Source organism: Dermacentor andersoni, chromosome 2 (genome assembly GCF_023375885.2).
Source record: "Dermacentor andersoni chromosome 2, qqDerAnde1_hic_scaffold, whole genome shotgun sequence".
Lineage (NCBI taxonomy): Eukaryota > Metazoa > Arthropoda > Arachnida > Ixodida > Ixodidae > Dermacentor > Dermacentor andersoni.
In genome coordinates, this window is record NC_092815.1 from 69802557 (window position 1) to 69821694 (window position 19138).

The window sequence follows — 19138 nt, forward strand, 5'->3', positions numbered from 1 at the left end:
GCCACGCGGCGGGCGAAACCGCCCCGCAGGAGACGAGCTATGCGGGAAAACTAGATCTCAGGGGAGGCGTGAGAGTCACGCATCCCCACATGACAGGTGAACATTTGAACTTGGTTCACATACTTTGCGGAATAAGTTAGGACTCCATAGTTAAGTATATCTAGTTTATATTTTAATTGATATATTATGTTTCCAGGGTGTCTATCAAGTTGACATTTCCAAATTCCCTGAGTTTTCCAGATTTTCCCTGAGTGCCTTTGCAAAATTCCCTGAGTGACAAAGAACTTTGTTCCATGTCAAGACGGGCTGACACCATGTGGCCCGATGCTGTCGCTCTTTAGTATGTTAAAAAAAAAAGGCTTTAATCCAGTTTGCATAGTAAGGAGTAGTGCTTATTTTATTCAAAAAGAAAACAGAAGGAAGGGGTTAGCAAAATTCACAGCGAATAAAATATTTTCGAGAAAATGGTAAAACCTATTGCAAATCGAGTCGAACATTTTCAAATACGAATAAAAAGGAGACACATACAGAAGCAAATATTCTCGAACATAAGCTATTTCTATTAAATGATACCAAGCTCATTGGTACGAGGCCTGAACTTTGGCACAAGTGAGATTCTTTCTTAGCAGCTGGAAAGTCAACCTCAATTGTCCTGACACACTCTCAGCCCACGCACAATGCCTCAGTGTTGCGTTTCACTGCTTTAAAGAGTTTATTTTGATTTGGATGAGGGACACCTGCATCTGGGCGTCAGCCAACACCTTCATTTTTGAGCTCAAGCTCCTTCAAAGAAGAGGCGACACAGTTGTTTTCCAGATCAATCCTTAATGCAACAGTCCTTCCTGTTTTTGTCCTCGTTCCACCGTGCGCTTGCCCCACAAATCAGTTGAAGCATCCTTTTGGTCAGTTGTACAGTCAACGTCCATTCTTTCGGACTTCCTAGAGGCTGCAAAAACATCCAAAAAATGGGGCAGTCCGAAAAAATGAATGCCAGTCTTGTAGTGTCCTTAGGGGCTCAGATCACCACAGGCACGTCCGAAAAAGCTCTGAAGGCCTTCCAGCACACTTATTAGCCATATCGGTGCTGGTACTGTGACAAGAGATGGCGCGTGCACGCGTTTATAATTAAGGAATACATACTGTGTCCCATGACAATTGCCCTTCCTACGCTTGTTAAGTTTCACCGCAATACTTTGCGTATGCTTCACCGCGTAACACCGTATTGAGGCGAAGCTCACTTTCTGGAACCGGGAGTATGCAACGTGCTGTGCATTCCGAGCTTCGAAGTCAATCGCGAGGATTACAAGGGCGGAGTCGGTGCCACTGCTGACCGGCGAATTCTTTCAATGAGAAACACGGCACCGAGCGGAAAGAACCTTAATAGCGAACGTCGAAGCAGCTACAGTCAGATGCAACTGAAGTCTGCAGTGAAGCCCCGCCCATGCCCTCATAACCACCAGCCACTGTTCCTCCGCGAGGCTGCAGATACTTCATACTTCAAACTTTCCCTGTTAACTAAATAAAGCCACAAAAATTAATTATTAGCGCATAATTTTATACGTTTTCAATCGTCTATTATAGTGGAATGGTGAAACCTTAATTCTTTATTGAACTGAGATAAAACACTTGCTTTGCTGCAACTGTAGGCCTATTCGATTCAGCCAAGTTTCTCTGCACCTTCTGCACCTATTCACGGTGCACTGCACCTAGGCCTTCGATTCCCCGACGTGCAGCGGTGCACCCTGCACTCCCGTGCTCAATTGAACGGGGTGCAAGGCAAGGTGCCACAGCGATGCAGTGCACCCTTGAACCTTGCAGCGAGTGGGTGCAGCCCGGCACACCCTAACTGGCACCCCCTACACCCTTTCGGTTGTGGTGCGATGCACCTTTTTTGGAATTGAACAAACCTTATTTATTATCAAGTTTCACTTCAGTTGGCCGTGAAGTTTCATGAATAAAACGGGCTCAGCAATGAAATGAACTGTTCTGCGGACTTTTAAAAAGTAAAATGCTCAGACTCCATACACTTTGTTTATGTCTGTTGCACACCTCATCGCTTCCGCCTATGAAAAGACTATTTAAGAACAGCAGGTGCTACGGAGGTATCAAGTACGATGCCATTTTGAAAAGGTCGCATGATGACGATTTTGCTTGCTTCTGGTGGAGTAACACAACCCTGTGCGGTCTGTGTGCCTTTTTTTTAAGTTGTATCCTATTATACGTGTAGGGTTGCCGTGGTGGTGGCTACGGCTGCCAGCGAATCTGCATGTGAGAGCATTGGTTCGACGTGCCAATATAACCAAAATGGCAGTGGTGGTGGCTTTGATAAATGCCGTTTGGTCTTGCAATCATGGCAAAAAGTCCGGAAAAAATCAGATGGCAAAGTGCTCTTGAGCCCGACATTTCAGACGTTCTTATACATTGACTCTTATGGGGTACGTGGTGGAGTCGCGAAGACCTCCGAATTATCGGGCATGTCAGAAAAATCACCCGTACGAAAAATTGGTCGTTGACTGTACAACAGCAACTCCTCCAGCCGAGGACATGGCATCGAAGATAATTCATTACGATCCCTCTTGTTACACGAGCCAGCATTAGCTCAACTTCCATTCCCTTTCAATAAAATTACTAATTTTATAGAAAAACATTATGGAAATAAAAAGCTAATTTTTCCTGACAGAAACACAAATCCTCTGAGTTTTCCCCTGAGTATTTCCAGACTATTAAAAAGTTCCTGAGAATTCCCGGTTTTCCCAGTTAGTAGACATCCTGGTTTTATGGAGAATTACACATAAATGAGTGCATGCATATGCAACAGAGATCATATGCTTCATCTTCCTTTTCTCAATTCTGTTCGTATTGAACAGATTAAAGAATCTGCTACGGTGAATATACCCACACTGTGACACCCACACATTGGTCCCTTTCCTAGAACTATTCTCTGAATTTCTTTAGTATAGCTGCTATCTTCTACAAAAAAAGGAATGCAGAGGTACAGACGTGCTTCTTGTTTTCAGACTAAGCAATATGAAAGATAAAATGCACCTTCAACATTGCTGACACCCGTTCGTGTGAGTGGCAGATCCTGGAGATGAGCTGTGGCAATGCAGTGAAGAACAAATATGGTGGCAGCTGGTTCAGAAGTGTACCCAATGCCTGCACAAACAGAAGAGACTGACTTAAGTGCATGCACAACGAAACAGCAGCACTACTGATCAAGAGAACAGGCCTGGCAACAAAACGAGGCATAGTTCAGCTAGATCTTTCGGTGACCAAAGTTTTTCGTTCAATGTTCATTTGAAACATTGTCATCTAAGCCAATGTACACTACAGTCATACATTTAGATGTATTTGTTGTTCTGCATTTTGTATATTTGTATTTTATATCATTTCTCAATTTTTGTTAGTGTCGTCCTATGAGGAGTGGATTAAACCGGCAACTTGCTCGATGGATTCCGACAGGGTCATTCTGGACTCGCTCTTGGCTTTCACCAAGGACGCGCAGCTCCTAGGATGGCTCTGAATACGCCTCCCCCCTCCTCTTCCTATTCCCCATTATAAGCCTTCGAGCCATCCCTTAATAATTACATCTTGTCATCATCATGTTATGTTATCTTCATGCTGTGCATTAGACAACTGCTTTTAAACTGTCACAGCTAATTCATACCAATAAATAAAGAATTGCTGCATAGCGGATGGCCCTGTTACTGTACGCGGTAATCTTGCTTAACAGAGTTTGTGTAGTCATGATATTGAAATCGCATAGCTATAAGTACTCACTATGCACTCAAACATAACACTTTGAAATTACAAGATATCTGACAGTAAGGAAACATGCTTATATAGTTTCTTAATACCTGTATAACTACAGACTGCCGAAGTTATGCAAAATTTTCCGAATAATTTTTTATTCCTATCGTAGCACATTTCCTTTTTCCTGCAACATAATATTACCACTCATTCAGTTTTTTTCAAGCTCTCTGAGTAAAATATAGCAGAAAAATGCTCCTGGAAAGTGAGCTTCCCTGCCATATCTAACTCCAGTGGTATACTCCGTGTCATACTCGACAGGCAATGCTGCGGAACCTATGCAAGCAGTCTAGTCATAGAAGTCTCACTTCCAAACATTGCACAGTGCAGTTGTTTTTGATCTGCAACACTTTCTATGGAATAACTACAAATATTTCAACGACAACATGTGGATGTAAGGTTACGGCAAGCCACACATTATTTGTGCACCTTTGAGCTTCCAGTATGCAATGTACTATGCTTTGGTTGTAAGCGCAAATGGTACATTTAGGCCACTGAGCACAGAAACATGCCACTCTACTCATTTGGTAATAAACAGGTCCAGGCCTGTGTTGCCTTCCTTTCAATATTTGTACTATTATACGCAGCATAAGCTTATGAGACAATGTTAGATCTAATTACATTGCACTTTTTTTTTTAATCATGACAATCCTTTTTAGGGGTACATACACACTTTTTCAAAGACCATTCAGATCCACTTTTTCAAGGACGATTTTTCAAAGACAAGCTTGGCACAATGAATACTGACAAGCAACAAATTGTTTTTCGATCACAGCCACTTTTCCAGTGACTTTAGTGCTGCCGATTTTGCCTGCTTCAGGAACTTGTTTGTATGAACTTGTCCTCTGGAATCTTTTCAACATGAGTAGACATACAATGAAAAGTTTGGGAACCGACAAGCAGAACTTCATAGTAATTTTTCTTTAACTTGACGCAACATTCATAAAAATTGTAAAATGAGCCCATATTCATAAACTTTATGGAAAACTCGAAAGAATTGGCAGGTATGCAGTTGCATTATAATTGAACAAGATTATACAGGCCAAGAAACAAAATCTGAAGGGAGAAGGCCTTCAAGAGATTTCTTGCCAAAATAAAAAAAGAGAAAGAAGAAGAAAAGTGAGGAAGCAAGGACTTCATTGATTTAATAATTACTGAGATGAAGATACAATATCACAATTATTTCAAAAAATGTGCTAACACACGCACCCTGTCTGTCATGGTCTTGAGATAACCCTCGAGCTTCTCAAGTCCAGGAGGCACACGACGCGCCCGGCTCATCTCGGCAACTTGAGAACCCAGGTCAAACCAGATGGACAGCATGCGCGGCATGGAGTGGTACATGTGCTGGCAGCCATAACGCAGCGACTCCCCATAGTGCCGCACCACGTGCACCATTGTATCTCTGACAGCGTGCGTAAAATTGGGCGCGTTTTTGTGAAAAAAGATCATCTCTGAGAGAAAACACAACATCGAACAAGGTTTGCTAAAATCAATTGCTAGCCCTGTTAGTCCTTCTAGGTTCACAGTTTCAACTCTATGGGTTAACACTGGCAAAATACAGTGAATACAGTATGTATATCTATTGTTAAGGATGTTAGCAAGCTGCTTTTATTAATTAGGAGTGTTTGTGACGTGCACTACAAACAATTTAGCCTGCAGATTTCCTTCTTATGGTCCAAGTATTCTAAAGCTACATGGCCAAGATTGATGTACTCCTTCATTGCTTCAAGAGGCTGACCACCAACTGTAACATTCTCTCCAACTGCTTTCTCACATACTATTTCTTCCGCTACAACTTAAAGTGGCTTATTTATTTCTTTCATTCCTAGTAGCTTGGTAAGTTTTAACAACCAAGCATAGCATACACATGACGCGCTGATGAATGTGTCTGCAAAGTATTATGAGACTTTGCGCTGCGAAAATAGGTGAAATTTCAAACCAATCACCACACTCCTTCGCTCTCAAGGCAGCCAACTCCGAGCTTGAGAGCCACGGTCACACACACAACTACCTTTTCTAAGTGTCTGTTGTCACTCACCATGACTAATAACCAATGCGAAACGCACAACACCACAAGAAAGGAGGCAGGGCTCAATGCCAGGGTACATCCCTTGGCTCTGCTGTGGGAGAATGTCGGGAAGGAACACTACTTGGGAACGCAACTAGACCCAGAGGGAGAGAGTGTTCACGGTGGCAGTGACACTTGCCTCCTGGCAGCTTGGTAACAGGGCAGTTAATTTCTTCTATCTTCTTCAATAATGAACCGATTTGAAAAATTATTTCGGTAAAACCCTTCTTAGACAGCCTTTTACAGATTTAGTGCATAAACAAAATTTGTAATGGGGCCTGGTAAGGGGCCTTTTAGGATGAAGAAAAAATTTGTGGCAATGCATAAATTAATCAGACCTAACTACTGCTGTTCTGCATTCAGCTTTAGAAATTTGCTCAGCTGCAATTCAGAGAGATACAAACAAAACTGAATTGAACAGAGCAGTAGACAAACTTTGTTGGCAATCATGTAGAAAATGTGGCATAATGGAGTCAAAGATGAAGTCATGCGTGAAAGTACTGCATGATGTTTACGCAACAAATGCCTCATGTCAACTGCAACGAAATCTCACTTTGGCTAAATATGTTATAAATGAGTAGTATATACCACTAAAGCAATCTTGGAAAAGCCCCAAGGCTGCTAACTGCATAATTTTCTTGTTAGCTGGCTGATAGATGATGCGTGCGCCTGGCAGCTATCACTTGACATAAGTGTCAGCATGCCACTTCCGAGGTTTAACAGCAAGCAACGGGCAGCTGCAAGCGCCGCCTTATTTTGGATGTCATGCCAAGGAGTCACGTTCCCTAGGTCATGTAAGGATGGTCCGAGTGCTGCACAAGATACACCAGCGCTTGATTGTGATGCGTCAGTGTAGTACTCCGGGCATGAGTATTTCACCCAAAGACCTAGGAAGCGCATCTTAATATATGCTTTTGGGGCATCCTTAGTAACCTGAATAAATGATGTGTCACATTCTATGAGCTGCCACTGCCACGGCATAACAAAGCTTTGCTGGAGGCATGAGACGATGCTGAAGGAGTGGTACGCCTACTTCTTTGCAGAGGCTCCACACATGCAACGAGAAAGGCTCTCTTGCTGCAGGTCGAGTGTGGAAGAGTGTGGCACTGGTCATGCCAGTTATGGTCGAAAAGGACAGCCGTCCTATTCCTATATAGTACAGGGTTCCTATATAGGGCATATATAGGGTATAAATATAGGGTATATAGGGTATAGGGTATCCTACATAGTACAGGGATGGCGTTTACGTTTAGAAAATATGTGAAGCTGGAGAATCTTCTTTGTAGATAGAGTGACCATAGATGTAATGGCAGCATTTGTTTTAGTTTCGGTATCGAAAACAGCTATTTTTGCAAGGTTTTCGTGGTGCTTCCACTCGTATTTCAAACATCAAATTTTGCACGAAGGCTCTGTTATATCTACACTATCTTAAACTAGGCTTTTTAAGCGGTTCAAGATTTCATTGCAGTTGGCCTTCAGACCACCATTTCATGCACAGTCGAACTGATGAGTAAACATACGCTTTCTTTTCTGGCTTCTCGTTCAGGGGCAGCATTGTGTCGCAGTATTTGGCAAAGTGAAATAATCCATCCTCCCAGGTAGCGCAAGCTCTTGCTGCACTCTTGTACAGGAAGGCCAGTCGCGTACTTTCCACAGCTGCAGACTCTTCGCTGTACCGTGCCAACAGCAGGCGTGCCTACATTCCAAAGAACAGGCTTTGTTTTGAAGTTCCTTAGGTTCCAGAGAAAGAAGCATTTTAGGAATATTTTGACCCTTGCAAGCACTAGCGATAGGACAAATAATGCTATGCTGGGCAAGGAGAAAATGCAAAATGGCAGCCATATGGAACAGATTTCCAATATGTCTTCAGCATTATGTCGCCTGGTGATGCTATGCACATTTAGTTTGGTTACAGATAAAAAATCTAAGGACACCTAAGCGCTCAAGTTGTGAATGCGAAAACATTAATGTCCAACTGAATGCCGCTGAGTGGTCTCTCGAGATTTGCACTGTGAGTAACGTTTGCATTAATGCTTGTTCCGCCCGCTGTGTATTGGGAGAGTTAACGATGGTGGATTTTGCTTCCTGCCTCTTGGCTCATTTTGCCCCATTCTTCCACTCTCTTACTTCGTCTGTGGTGTACTGGCGTGAATGGCCACACTTCGCTACTGCCATGGTTGTGGCAACCACCGATGTAGATGCTTCCGACTCCACAGTTGTACCATAAAAGCTCGTTAATTCACAACTCGTTAATTCAGAATTTCAGATAATTCGAAGTAGCCGCCGCAGTCCATCCAGCAATGTATTATAAGCAATAAGCAACACATCCCGCTAATTCACACTGAAATCCGCACCGCCACCGATAATTCGAACTCCCCGCCATCATGGATGGGAAGAGTGCTAGTGCACAAAAGCACACTGGCAACGCTGGCGTCGCCTTGCGGGCCACGCAGCGTTGCTTTTTCCATCTGCTGCCCTTTGTTTAGGCTTGACTGGAGAGAAATGCGTTTGCACCTGGCCATGGCATGGTCAACGCCTCTGTTGCAGGTCGCTTCTCTTCCGGGAGATTTTGTATAAAGCTCAAGGGCTATAATATTGTCGCCATGCGCCGTATGCTGTATGTGCGAGAGAAAGCATGTGAGGGTGAGCCGGCAAACCCGGTTCAGTCTAGCATGCTCGAGCGAGGAAGGCGGGGCGGATGCGCTCCTTCTCCTGTCGCCCGTGTGAGGCACGGGGGTGAGGTGGAGGGAGTGGGGGGATGTTTTTCTCCGGCCGCTGCTAAGGCGGCTGCTGCTTACGGCGCGGCCATGCAGGCGGGCACCGTATTTTGAAAGCAATCTGCGATGTGGCCAAAGTACGCGCCCGCGCAGGACTTATCTTTAAAGCGATCTGCGATGTTTGCAGAGTGCACATAGTGTCAGTAGCTTCGTAAGCAATATGCTTTCTATGTTTCGTTCGCGTTGAAGTGAGAGCTGTGCGAAGGTCAATTCGCTCACTGCTACTGCCGCGTTTCCTCACTCCAGCATTTCCCAGAGAGTTTCCACGGTCATCGAGCGAGATGTGTTCATGTTTCCTGTGTGCGTGTGACACCATACTTGTTCATTAATTTAGTTAGTAAGCGAATGTTTACAAATTTATACGGCCGATAAACCTACTATCCTTACTTCGTATAGCTATTCACTAATTCGCTATCGCAATCGATGCTTCGCTTTCTGGGCAAAACTGCAAAATTTTTTTTTCTCCACGCCAGTCGTCGCAACGAACGCGCGGATGCAGCAAGAGCCATCTCGACGTCGGGCACGTCGGACAGCATTGGCCACGTCCAGTTATGCTGGCTGCACCAGTGCTTCGAAGTATAGATGTTGTTTTTCATGCCAACGCGACGTAGCGTCTGTGCGCGCGTGCTCATGCCTCGTCGGCCTATATACGTGCCTTAACCAAGCTGTTTTTTTCTGACTTTCGTTAGTTCGAATTTTGTATAATTCGAATTTTTTTAGCATCCCCGCGGAATTCGAATTAACAAGCTTTTACTGTACGTGCGGCCCGAGCCAGCAAGCGCAACCCAGCGTCACAAGGGCACAAGGTGTACTCATTACGTGGTGTTGCAGCCAATGGGAAGTTAGGTGCTGTTCTTTTGCTGCTACAGATGCCACCAGTTTTTTTGTTCAATGGGCCATTTGACGCTTTTGCACCACTAGTGTGCTTCATGCTCGTGATGTGGCGTCGCAGCCAATGGGAAGTTAGCAGCAATTTTTTAGAGCACAGCTCTTAGGTGACCACTCCTGCGGAGTGCGTTGGCTTTGTACCTCATAGCCGAGCAAATGAGCACAGCGAAAGATGACAGCGAATGCAGAATGCAGCAGGCGATGAAAGACAGTGAGAACGAGGAGGAAAGCGGAGAAGGATGGTGCACCAGGACTATGAGGCGGAAAGTGGAGTGGGAGGGTATGGCAAAGGCACGAGAAGAAAAGTGTAGTGCCGCACAAGACGGACTATGGCGACAATGGCTACGATGGCTATGAGATGGCGCCAGAATAGCGCACGTTGTTAGGGTGCCTCAATGCGCTCTGCTCAATTTGTGGTGGTGTGTGCATAGAGGCACCTATGCGTTGTCTGTACAGCAAAGTGCTGCATGAGCAGAGGTCTGTCTGCAGCGGCTGCTGTGAATCACGCCCTCACGTCATCCACATGCTGTGCCTCGCAATCTCCCAACAAGGCAGTCGTGCCAAACTTTGCTCCATTTGGAATGTGCCGCATGAAACAGATTGTCTGCACCAGCCAATATACCGCAAAATGAAAACACATATAGAGCTGTGCTCAAATTTCACATTAGGGAGTATAGTAATCATCAGTGAAATTTTTTTTTGCTGCTACAGAAGCCACCATTTTTTTTTTTGCTCAATAGGCCATTTGACGCTTTTGCATCAAAAGTGCACTATGCGGAATTTACTTTGGCAAGAGTGCAGTGTAGTTGTGGTAACTGCAATGCATGAACTGGTTAGCCAACACCAGATGACACTATGCCAAAGATACTTTCAAGATACATTTCATGGATGGTTTGTTGTGTGGTGTTTTATGGCACATAGGCAACTAAGGCCATTATGCGCCAAGCTCGAGGTATAGGAAAATTTTCCGTGTAGTTTTATAAAAATGTAAATAGTCGTCGGTGGTGTTGTGTGCTGAAATAGTTAGAGTTACCTCATGATGGAGTAAGAAAAAGATTGTAACAATGGGTACTGATAAAAACTTTTAAAGGGGGTCGGGTAACCTCAGCGGCCATCCTTGCCAGGGCAAGGATCTCGAGGCTCCTAACCAATCAAATAAAGTCCTCAGCCTTTTTCTCAGAAATGAGAAGTGGCTGTGGTGTATGAGGTGAAGTACTGCGTGATGATTTACATATTTTTAAGAATACCAGCTTCTGTTAAAAATCTAAAAACGCTAGACATATCTACAATTGCATTATCACTCAAGAGCAGTGCGGGGTGAAAAGGGATGCATTGGTTATAAAACGGGGAAAAGCACTTTTTCCGTAGCTTTTCCAGTTTACAGCATGAAATTAAAATGTGATTGACTGTAAGTTCATCTCCGCAAGTGCAAATTGGTTTGTCTTCTTTCTTCAGCAGAAAGTTGTGTGTAATGTGTGTGTGGCCTATACGGAGACGGCAGATAATGACTTCCTTGAAACGCTTCTGGTGCACGCATGACTTCCATTCACCTAGAACTGGTTTTATTAATTGTAGCTTGTTATTTGGTTCGTTGTTCCAAGTGGACTGCCATTTTTCTCTTGCATTACTATGTAGTAAGTTCATGCAATCTCTATAGGGCATATTTACATTCTTAATTTGCTTGCCGTAAGCTTGAGCAGCGCACAAATCCGCTCTTTCATTGCCTTTTATGCCGACATGACTTGGTACCCAGCAGAGCCTGATGTTTTGGCCTTGAGCTGTGGCTGCTGTAATGCTGTGTATGAGGTCTCCAAGCAGAGGAGCCGTTGCATTTCCAGAATGAAAGGCCGTGAGCACACTCAGTGAGTCTGTGTAAATAACACTGTTGGTAAGTCTCTCATTTACTATTTTTTCTATGGCTACACAGATGGCATAACTTTCCGCAGTGAAGATGGAAGCACACTGTGGAAGTCTTACTATTTTAGTCCAATTCCCCTGTACAGCTGCGCTTCCTACATAAGCATCTGTTTTTGAACCGTCTGTGTAAAAAGCTGCAAAATTACTGTACTTTTCTTCAAGTGTGAGGAATTCTTGTATTATATGTTGTTGCGGAATTTGTTTTTTACGGAAGCGTGTCAGAGTGAAATCACAGATTTCAGGAAAATTGTGCCATGGCGGCAGTGACCTCGCCTTTGGGCAATGTTTGGCAATATATCTAGCATGCCAAGGTTTTGGCACGTCTCTTCGAAACGCAGGAGGAGTGACCTAATAGCTTGTGGTTTGTTATTAAACAGTGTTCTTGATGGGCACTTTGTGACTATGGGGTAACATAGGTGTTTGGGAAGCGAACGGATTTTTAGAATGTACGAGCATGTGAGCATGGCTCTTCTATCTGTAAGTGATGGCTCATTGGTTTCTACATGGAGACTGTTTATGGGTGATGTTCTGTATGCACCAGTGGAGAGACGCAAACCTAAATTATGTACTGGATCTAGCCGTTTCAGGTACGATGGTCTTGCTGACCCATACAATATACATCCGTAATCCAAGGTAGAGCGTACTACAGAGCGGTAAATTTGTAAGAGACAAGTCCTATCGGCTCCCCAGTGTTTTCTCGACAGCACTTTGAGTATGTTCAGGGACTGAGAAGCTTTCTTTTTCAAAGCATTTATGTGAGGCAGGAAGGTGAGCTTCCTGTCAAATGTTACACCTAGAAATTTGTGTTCATTTTTTACAGGTATATCTATTTCGTTCAGGTGTAGGGTGGGATCTATTTGTATGCCTCGTCTGAGTGAGAAAAGAATGGCCACCGATTTCTGAGGGGAAAAATGGAAACCATTTCTGTCCGCCCATGTTGCTAATTTGTTTATTGTTAGCTGTATTTGTCGTTCGCATGCTGATATGTTCGAGGATGTGCAAGCTATCTGGAGATCATCTACATAGAGAGAGTACATAACGGATCTTGGAATTATTTTGCTGATAGAATTCATTTTTACAATGAAGAGTTTTGTGCTCAAAATACATCCCTGAGGTACTCCATTTGCCTGGATAAAATTCCTTGAAAGGGTTGAGCTAAGGCGGACATGAAATGTACGGTTAGACAAGAAGTCCTTCAGGCAGTTCAACATCCTGCCGCGGATGCCCAGTTCAGCCAGGTCCTGAATGATCCCAAACCTCCACGTTGTATCATATGCCCTCTCCAAATCGAAGAAGACAGATAGACAGTGTTGCCTGTGTGTAAAAGCTTCACGAACAGTATTTTCAAGACGGACAAGGTGGTCGGTAGTGGAGCAAGCCTTTTTAAAACCGCATTGATGGACATCCAGGAGTTCCCGGTCTTCTAACACAAATGTTAGTCTGATATTCAATAGACTTTCAAACGACTTTGCTAGACAGCTAGTTAGAGCTATGGGCCTATAGCTGCTAGGAAGGGTGGATGGTTTTCCGGGTTTTAATAATGGAACAATAATGGCCATCTTCCAGGCTTCGGGAAGTTTCCCCGATACCCAAACTTTGTTAAAAAAATTTAAAAGTGCCTCCACAGCTGGTTCAGATAGATGAGCTAACATATGATAATGTATTTCGTCTGGGCCAGGTGCAGTTTGCTTACCAGCGGACAGTACTCTATTAATTTCCTGAACTGTAAGTAAGTTATTATAGGGTTCATTTGTACCACCACTTGTCGGCAGTCTTTGTCTTTCAGCTGTGTTTTTGTATTTCAGGAATGATTCTGAATAGTGGGATGAACTGGAGACCGCAGAAAAATATTCACCCAGAATATCTGCCTGTTCTTCTATATTTGTCTGTATACTAGGGTCAGAGAGAAATGGAACCGTGAATGGGGAGTAGCTGCTATTTATCTTTTTTACCATCTCCCACATTTTTTTTTATGTAATTGTGCTATTTATTGAGGACACGTAACCTTGCCATGAAGTTTTTTCTGCATTACGGCGGATATACCGGGCTTTTGCTCTGAACTTTTTGAACTTGATGAAATTTTCCTGCGTTGGGTACCTACGAAAAATTCCCCAGGCTTTGTTTTGTCTCCTTTTTGCATCTCGGCATTCTTGTGTGTACCAAATCTTGTGATTCTCTTTTACTGCTCCTGACGACTGAGGAATTGCCAGGCGTGCAGCGGTTAAATTACAGTTCGTGATAGCTTCATTCAGTTCGTCTATGCTTAAGTTATCTGAAACTATTTTATCTAAGCTGGCCCTTTCTTTAAAAAGTGCCCAGTCGGCTAAATGTAACTTCCACCGTCTTGGTTTTGTTGGGATGACTTTTGGTGGAGAGGTTAGGCTGATTAATACAGGCAGGTGATTGCTGCCGTATGGGTTGTCGATGACATCCCATTTAAAATTGCTAAAAACAGAGGGTGAACTAAAAGACAAATCTATGGAACTCTTTTTTCCCGTGATCGGAGAGCAGTATGTACTTTTGCCGGTGTTTAGGAGGCAAACATTATTACTTAAAATAAAATCTTCTATAATACGGCCTCTCGCATCGGTGTGTGCACTTCCCCAAAAACCGGAATGGGCGTTAAAATCACCAACTAGCAGGTACGGCTCTGGTAGCTGCTCTAAAAGGGTTTCTAAATCATTAAGTGTTACTGTTAGGTGTGGCTCAAGATATATATTGCATATTGTGATTGTTTTAAAATGAATGACAGTGACAGCAACAGCTTCGTATTTGGTTTTAAGTTTGATTTCTTGGGTTGCAATACCAGTCTTAATTACAATAGCAACACCTCCAGACAGTCTACTTGCGTGTTCTCGGTCAGACCGAAAGACATTGTATTTGTTTAAGCTGTTTTTTTGTTTGGGACCTAAGTTGGTCTCCTGTAAGCATAAAGCCACCGGGGACAGTGTGTTTAACAGTTCTTTTATGTCACTGTAGTTATTTATTAGACCTCGGCAGTTCCACTGTATAAGGAACGCCATGTTTGATGAGTGTAGTTAAACATTAGGTTGCTGGTTTTCGGGGTGCCAATACTGGGGTTCTTTCTTTTCTTTTTTGCTCCAGGGAGCTGTGCTTCTGCTGCAGCAGAGGCGACTTTTCTGTTATGTCCATTGCCTCACTAGAGGTTCTGGACTTCCGCGGTGAACCCGCGGGTGTACGATTTGTTGGCTTCTCTCGACTGGGGGAAGCCTTGCGGGCAGCCAACTGAGAGGCCGGCTCGCCTTTGTTCAGAGGTGGCAGAGCAGCCTTCGCTGCGTCTGCCGAGGGCGGGAGTGGCCCTGCCTCAGGCTTTGCCTGGGCGGTGGCCGAGGCCTGGTGTGGTGTGCCGCCCCTGCGCACCACATCGGCGAAATTTGTTTTTGCTTTGAATTGAAATGTTGAGGAGTGTCGTTTTCGTGCCTCTTGATAAGTTATGTTTTCCTTGGTTTTGATCGTTTTGATTTCTTTCTCTTTCTTCCAGGTTGGACATGATCTCGAGTATGCGGGGTGATCCCCTTCACAGTTCGCGCACAGTGGTGCAGCGGTACAGTTCACAGATTCATGAGCATTTGATGAACATTTGGCACATGTTTGGCGGCCACGACAGCTCTGAGAGCCATGGCCGAATCTTTGACATTTGAAACATCGTCTTGGATTTGGAATGTATGGTCTTACAGTTATTCTAAGATAGCCTACGTCTATGGATTCGGGGAGTTGGCTGGAGGCAAAAGTCAGGACTATGTGTTTTGTAGGTATTTCCTTGTCGTCTTTTCGGATTTTGATACGATAGACTTCGGTGACGTGCTGGTCTTTCAGACCATCCAACATCTCTTCTTCAGAAAGGTTCAGGAAATCATGCTCAGATATTACTCCTTTGACTGTGTTTAGTGAGCGGTGAGTAGTTACGGTTACCCGGACGTCTCCAAGGGACACTAAGGTTGGGAGTTTCGAGTATTGTGCTTTGTCTCGGATTTGGAGGAGTAGGTCGCCACTGGCTAGCTTCGTCACCTTGTAGCCAAGGCCCAGGGCGTGAGTCAGAGATTTTGATACTATGAATAAGGACATTTTTCGAGCCGGCTGGTCTGGATCTTCACTATGTATCTCATGATACCTGGGGAAATGTTCGTTTGTTTTTTGGAAGCATTTGGAAGTTATGTCCTCGGTCCGCACTCTTTTTAGAGTGCGATCATTTTCTGAGAGAGGTGGAGCCATAAAGTGCGTTTAATGTTCGGTCATGATGCCAGCCGCCCACCATGGAGCCCAACGAGGGGACGGGACAGGAACTCGCAAGCAAGTCCTGCCCACGCCAGCTGTACACCTCAACTATAACCTAATACGACATAACCAAGGTAGGTTAGCCACACAAGGTTAACCCTTGCCGCCGGGAAACTGGGAAGTGAGGAGAAGTGAAGAGAAGACAGGAAAGTTCAAAAAGTAAGAGATAAAGACGAAGATTCGAGAGGAAGAGACAGGAAAAGGCGACTGCCGATTTCCCCCGGGTGGGTCAGTCCGGGGGTGCCGTCTATGTGAAGCAGAGGCCAAAGGGGTGTGTTGCCTCCGCCGGGGGGCCTTAAAGGTCCAAACACCCAGCATCGGCTCAACCTCCAGGATCCCCTTTTCCCCAGACACGGCTAAGCCGTGCACGGCTACACGCGTGAGGGTCCAACCCTCGTGTGCTCGGGTCCGTGGTGTCGCAACGTACCAAATGCCTGCTTGCGCAGACGCCCCTGCGGGGACATTTCATGGAGTCACCACTTAAGGAATAAGGGGCTTTGAGCATATTTCCTTCACAAGTAATGATAAACATTGCAATAAAAGAAGAGGATAAGAACACACTACACATGACAAGCGGTAAGATCTCATTGTTTGCATCTACTCCTATCAGAGCAGTGGCAGGACACAACACTTAAACCTAAGTGCCCCTAATCCATCTATTTAGGAGCTGCCTAAGAGCCTGATTTTCGCTATGAAAATGATGGGGGGGGGGGGGCGAGGTATAAAAACAATGCACTATTTTTTAAGTGAAAGGTGAGCTGACCTTTGCACATGCAAAGCGTTCTTCAGGCGTGGAAGATGAATCACTGCTGCCACTATCCGTAGTACAGCCAGGAAAATGACGTTCAATGCCACGATGAAGTTGCGCAAGGGCACGCTCCCTTTCTCCCTGCAAGCAATATCTTCAGCTCTAATCTGTGACATACGAAGACAGTCACCACAAGCAAATTTAGACAAGCTTGCTTACTTTTGCCCAGAGCCACTTTGCCTTTTCCAGGAAGATGTCTGGCAGATCACAGCCATCAGTTTCCAAGAGGCAGCTGTAAGCCTGCTGCAGATGGCCATTCCTGGAGTTGACAAGTTAACCATGAGTTTGTGTGTGGCCACAATAAGCCCTGATCTGCACTACGCCACCTTTGAAAGCCATCCTTGAGCTGACAGCATTGTTAGTATAACTGAAACATGCAATGTTAAACGTTCAAAAAAACAATTTTGTAGTGTGTGTTAGGTACACAATGAAACACTTGTGTAGTTCAATTTCTTACTGATGTGACTGCTTCATTATTAGCGAGAGGCACCTCCTGCGCTGCCCAGACGGCGGTGGAAAAAAAGCGACTACTAATGCCCACATCGTAGCATTGAGTGGTACAAAGTGAGCTGTCCGCAAACAACAGGGTGGCCTTCACCTCTCAGTTATTCTCGAATCAATGCTCGCTTCTTGTAGGCTTCAACCGTCTTATCGGAACATTTTCGAGTCTTCAGTTGACGGTCATCTTCTGTTCATAGTTAAACGTTAAAGAGGGGTTGAGGCACAGGGGTACGTGCATGTCGACTTTCGTACGTACATGCACATCGGTGCAACTGGGAACAGTTGGCACTATATACAACCATTGCCAGCGACAAAGAGGAAGATGGTAATGCACAATATTTTGTGAATGATTTCTATGATGCACTATTAGTAGTTGCAAGGTAAAACCCGCACGTTAACTCCTAAAACGCACATGCACAACACTGCATCGTAATTAATGTATGCTAGTTTAGGTTATCGCAAGACAGATGCGGATGCTCTGCACGGTACTCGACATGCACTTATTGGCAACTTATAGGTCCAAAATTTGTATAAAACATATCTGTACGTGGCAACCAATGAGTGATTGCAGATTTGGCGTCATACATGATGCTGATGTAAGTTAGAGTAACTAAAAAAACTTTGAAAAAGGCTCTCGGTACAATTTTGACTGATTTTCTCCCCTGCTCCTTTTTTTTCTTTCATTTAATATTATTATTATTATTATTATTATTATTATTATTATTATTATTATTATTATTATTATTATTATTATACGTGTGTTGGTGCCGAGAAATCATGCCTATCGCTGCGGTTGGTACAACATAGGAACTTGTTCATCGGACGCCGCAGGACCTCTGTGACGAGTGCAATTTCAGTCGCACATGATCAAAACTTAAACTGATGGAAAGAGCGTCAAAACATACGCATGATTGCTCAAAACATTTCTTTTTTTTTTCCTGTTGTAAAGGAAGTTGTGGCTTCACATTCTATTGTTGTCACTCCGCTCTCATGGCACTCTATTTCTAACACAAGCGGCCATGAAGGAGTACATGTAGTTTTGCTTTCCCTGTGTGTCGAAGGGACCATATACTGCATTCTCCCCTCTCTGCTTTGTACGAATGGGATGGAAAGCCATTAAGCTGGACCATGTGATGCAATCTTTGTCCATGGCAATTCACAAGGCAACACTAGCGTTGGTGACCACGTTGCATTGCATGGCGCAGCGCGGTATCACTCACTTCTGCTGAATGAAGTGATCAACTATGCTATGGCAGTCTTGTTGTGTCTCTGAGAAAGCAAGAAAAGTGAGCTCTTTTTCTAAGTGTTACATATGCAAAAAACACGGAATACACACCAGAAACAGGTGAAATAGTTGCTTTGCATTCGATAGCTGAGCTGAGTACGGGGCAACACATTTGATGGAGGAGCATTTCAGAGTGTAGTAGGGAACTTTCAGGGTGCACTCACTTTCTTGCCAGCTTGGCGCTTTTGAGCCAGCACTTGGCGAGTTCTGTTTGCAGGACATCCTCCAGGTCATGGTGCTTCTTTTTGGCGATGCTGAGCAGTGCACGCCGCACATTCCACAAAGGTTCCAGTAGCAGTGGTGAACGCTGCATACAACAGATGGCATATCTATGGTTGATTCATTCATGGTGTCTAACGTGCCAAAGTAACACCAGGCCTGCGAGACACTGGCACAGAGGGCTACAGACTAATCTCGACTACAGCTCGACAATGGCGCTGCAGTAGCTCAATTCGCAACAGCATCGCACGCTTAATGTGAACACGTAGGCTTGTATCCCAGCTGCGGCCAGTTGTGTATTTGTCCACTATAATTTTAATTTATTTAACGATTCTATATTTCAATTAAATAAACAAGTAACAGTTCCCCCTGTGCTTTCTTTGTTGTCACTGTCTGTTGGCTTTATGTGGTGGTGACTTAAGAAAACCGGGACCGCTGCTCCCTTTCTCGTTCATTGTAATTATGAAGACATTCGTAGCCATCTTTGCTATCATTGCAATGTACACGACGTTTTAACATAGGCTGAGTGCAGATGGGTAGACAGCAGGGCTAGTTGGTAGACATTC

At 44.3% G+C, this 19138-nt stretch overlaps 1 protein-coding gene across 1 annotated transcript in view; it reads right to left on the reverse strand.

The window, feature by feature from the left end:
* mei-41 (ATR serine/threonine kinase meiotic 41) overlaps nucleotides 1-19138 on the reverse strand; it is a 127512-nt gene that overhangs the window by 24667 nt on the left and 83707 nt on the right. Inside the window, exons 44-49 of the mRNA XM_050188850.3 lie at nucleotides 18518-18660; nucleotides 16727-16826; nucleotides 16523-16648; nucleotides 7402-7577; nucleotides 5020-5215; nucleotides 3046-3156 (exon numbers count right to left, since the gene is read on the reverse strand). Of these exons, the coding sequence (XP_050044807.1) occupies nucleotides 3046-3156; nucleotides 5020-5215; nucleotides 7402-7577; nucleotides 16523-16648; nucleotides 16727-16826; nucleotides 18518-18660 (852 nt within the window). The remainder of the gene's footprint in view (nucleotides 1-3045; nucleotides 3157-5019; nucleotides 5216-7401; nucleotides 7578-16522; nucleotides 16649-16726; nucleotides 16827-18517; nucleotides 18661-19138) is intronic.